At 32.7% G+C, this 3,445-nt stretch overlaps 1 protein-coding gene across 1 annotated transcript; it reads right to left on the reverse strand.

Moving 5' to 3' along the window:
- Positions 1-544: 544 nt before the first annotated feature.
- On the reverse strand, positions 545-2,233 carry LOC131050752 (methylesterase 17). The gene is made up of 4 exons (XM_057985010.2): positions 1,790-2,233; positions 1,543-1,683; positions 1,116-1,241; positions 545-973 (listed from the first exon to the last, which is right to left on the reverse strand). Exons 1-4 carry the CDS (start codon positions 2,069-2,071, stop codon positions 698-700), a joined length of 825 nt encoding a protein of 274 aa, XP_057840993.2. The 5' UTR covers positions 2,072-2,233; the 3' UTR covers positions 545-697.
- Positions 2,234-3,445: the final 1,212 nt, after the last annotated feature.

Consider the following 3,445-nt stretch of genomic DNA (forward strand, 5'->3'; position numbering starts at 1 on the left):
TGACAGCATAAACATATCACTTCACGTGCATTATTTTATTGTTGGTAACACAATATCAATTATCAGCACACATTTCCCCAAAAAGAGATTTTGTGTCATATCATTATCAGAAAGACTGCTCAACTTTGAAGTTAGTGACTCAGTTTGACACTGAACAAACATGAAAACAACCCATTCTTTTCAGAGAAAAGTTCCTTTTCAATACAACAACAATTCACCCACATCATTATAAAATGACAAGAAAAAGAAGCTCTTTGAAATAGTTAAATTTATAATCTCATTATTGGCTGATGAACCTTATAAATAACTCCATAACATAGCAAAAACTTTTTAATAAGAGAGCATGAATATTGCTTTTGTATTGGACAAAAACCAGTTTTGAGGAGGTATTCAAGTCCAAGAGGCCGATTATCTATTTTATTTAACATCTAAACTCCTAACCAAAAAGTGTAACCAACTATTATTACTTACAATGGAACCAACTGTGCAATTTAGTCACATGTAATTCGAAATGTTGATTCAATAATTAATACACAGCCTACCATAGAAAACAAATTTAATCATATATTCTAATTATAGATAGAAGAAATCTGATATCATTAAGACATACACCTAACAAATCACATACTATTAGGGTGGTACATACTGTAACAAACATAGATTAGAGCTTTTGCTTATATAGAACTACAGTAATCAATCATGGGAAAAGGTGGGCAATTTGAAGCAGATGTGCATGGAGTTCCAGAGGTGAAGAGAAGAAAGGACTGTGATCAGTATCCATGCTTAGGACAATATCAGGAGGCCACAGTTTGATCATGGCCTCCTGTTTTTCTAATAAAATTATTCTGTCCTGCAAGGTTTTCATATAAACTCTTGGAACCTTCTTGAATTCTTCAGACTCTTCATAAAATTTGGCTGTATGGAACGCCAACAATGGTGCTGGTCTAATGAGGATTGAAGCCAGAGCTGCATCCTGACAATTTGAATATGATATTGAATACCCATTAGTAATTTCACTTAAAAGTCAAGCACAAGACAATGGGTAAAAAAACAGACTAATGTACTTTTCAGACAAACAAACAAGGAGGTTTTAGACATGTAAATTTGATTTATACCTCAGGAGGGCTGAGTTGATAGAGGGTTTCTCTTTGGAATTCTGTGCTGATTTTATAAGTTGTTGGGGGATGCTCTGGACCAAGCCCGTAGTGGAATTCACTCACTTTTAGCAAGTCTGGAACTCCCTGTAGAAAAACGTTTTGAAAGTTTTGAAGGGGTTTATACTCATTATTTTAGTTATATATAACTGTTTGAAAAGGTTTTACATGAAACTATGCCAAAAACTTAGGATATATAGATATGGGTACAATTTTGTTTAATCAAAATCTCAATAAATCTGTTGTTCTCAACTATCTGGTGTTAATATTAAATTGAATCACCAAAATAGATAAATATATATTCTTCCACCCAACATTCTCTCTCTAGGGTTTTAATTTATGAAAATGCAGAAAAGAGACAATTAATATGTAGGAATGTAGAACAAACCAGCTGAACATCTTGCTCTGAACAAAACCCACTTGGCAGCATTGTGGCACCAATATAAACTGCAACTGCAATCTTATAACCAAACACATGGATTGCATGGCTCAAGCTTAGCCCTCCTGCACTGTGACCAACTAGCACAACCTGACCAAATTCATAAAATTAAAGCAACACCCATATCATCAATACAGCTAATCTGACCACCTCTAGCAAACAAGATCACAAATAGTTTGTTCACTCACAAACAAACCTTTTCGGAGTTGGATATCTGAGATAGAAAATTCATAAGAGGTGCATCATAATCTTCAAAAGATGTGATTGAATCAGGATTGGCAGGGTTGATGCCTGCCCCTGTAAGATCCAAGACAGTCACCTTATGCCCTGAGTTTTGAAGAAGATGAACAATTTTGTACCAACACCAAGCTCCATGGCCTGCACCATGTATCAGTACAAAGTGGAACTTGCCATGTTTATCATGGCATCCATTTTCCACTGCCATTGCTCTATCATAGCACTCATTATCCACTCTCATACTTTCTGTTCTTCTTCTCGTGTCAAGGATTTCAATTGTATGATATCTTACAAGATATAATACTTTATTCTAACAGATGTAAGAAGCAGGCTGTACATTTACCTCTTTAATTTTACATGTCTGCTATGGCTTTGCCAGCTGTAATCACAACTCAGGAACATTTTAGCAGATTTAATAAATCAAGGTTCTGTCATATTGTGCTGTCTTATTGTGAGTGAAGTATATTTTTAGTGATTAAGATAGAGAGTGAAAGGGATTTGATAATATAATCACCTTTGACTTGGTTAGTGTAGTGCATTGTTAGTGGGGGGGCAGTTGTAAATATTAATAATAAGCACTATCAAATTTTTCAACACAAATATTGATGAAATATAAGTTATTATTGTTGTTGTTCTCAGTTTAGATTGTGTATGTATTTTTGCATCAAAGTTTCGGATCACACTTTATGATCCATCATCAGGATGATAGAAAGCTCATGGATCATAGAGTGTGATCTAAAACGTTAATGCAAAAAAACATAAACGTTGATAAAAAAAACATACACAATCTAATCCGTAAACAACAACTATATTCACTATGGATTGTTGAAAACTAATATTCTTAATAAGTCATTATTTCATAGTCACAACTAATATATTACTTCGCAAGATTCCAAGTATGGGGCAAATTGAATGTATCCTAACAAATATGGAGATGAAAATATCTAATAAAAACTGAGATGATAATGAATCTTTTGTGATGGTTGAAATTTCAACTAGATATAATCAAGGATTATAAGGTATAAGTACAAATGATTTCAAATCCATTTCCAATTATGAATAGGTTTAAAAGTATACAATATTGGTGTACTTTAGATTGATTAAGTGAATTATAATGTATAAGTGCAAATGATTTCAAATAGATTTTCAATTATGACAAGGGCTAAAAGTATGCAATATTGGTGCACTTTAGATTGATCACATGAATTATAATGTATAAGTACAAATGATTTCAAATCCATTTTCAATTATGAATAGGTCTAAAAGTATGCAATATTGGTGCACTTTAGATTGATTAAGTGATGAGAGAAGACTAATTAGAGGTGAAATGCATTATGAGGCTTTCATTTCCATTTTGTAATTCAAACTTCATTTATAGGAATCTTTTGTGTTGTCATAATGATCTCATGAGCATTTTCAACAAATTACTTTGGTCAACAAGTTCTTGATTCTAATTTGGACATACTACAATGACATATAAAAGTCTTTTGAATTCTTGCAATAGCAATTTTATGACCACTCTTAACAAATCATTATTGTTAACAAGTTCTTATTTTGAATTGAGAGATATTACAATTAGGGGAGAATAGGGTCTTAAAATGTCACCATGGATAGT

The sequence above is a fragment of the Cryptomeria japonica genome, chromosome 5 (assembly GCF_030272615.1).
Source record: "Cryptomeria japonica chromosome 5, Sugi_1.0, whole genome shotgun sequence".
Taxonomy (NCBI): domain Eukaryota; kingdom Viridiplantae; phylum Streptophyta; class Pinopsida; order Cupressales; family Cupressaceae; genus Cryptomeria; species Cryptomeria japonica.

Coding starts and splice junctions, on each gene's coding strand:
- LOC131050752 (XM_057985010.2), bottom strand. CDS start 2,071: ATGAGAGTGGATAATGAGTGCTATGATAGAGCAATGGCAGTGGAAAAT. Junction 1,242..1,542: donor CAGAGCAAGATGTTCAGCTG/GTTTGTTCTACA, acceptor GTTTTTCTACAG/GGAGTTCCAGACTTGCTAAA. Junction 974..1,115: donor ATCAACTCAGCCCTCCTGAG/GTATAAATCAAA, acceptor TCAAATTGTCAG/GATGCAGCTCTGGCTTCAAT.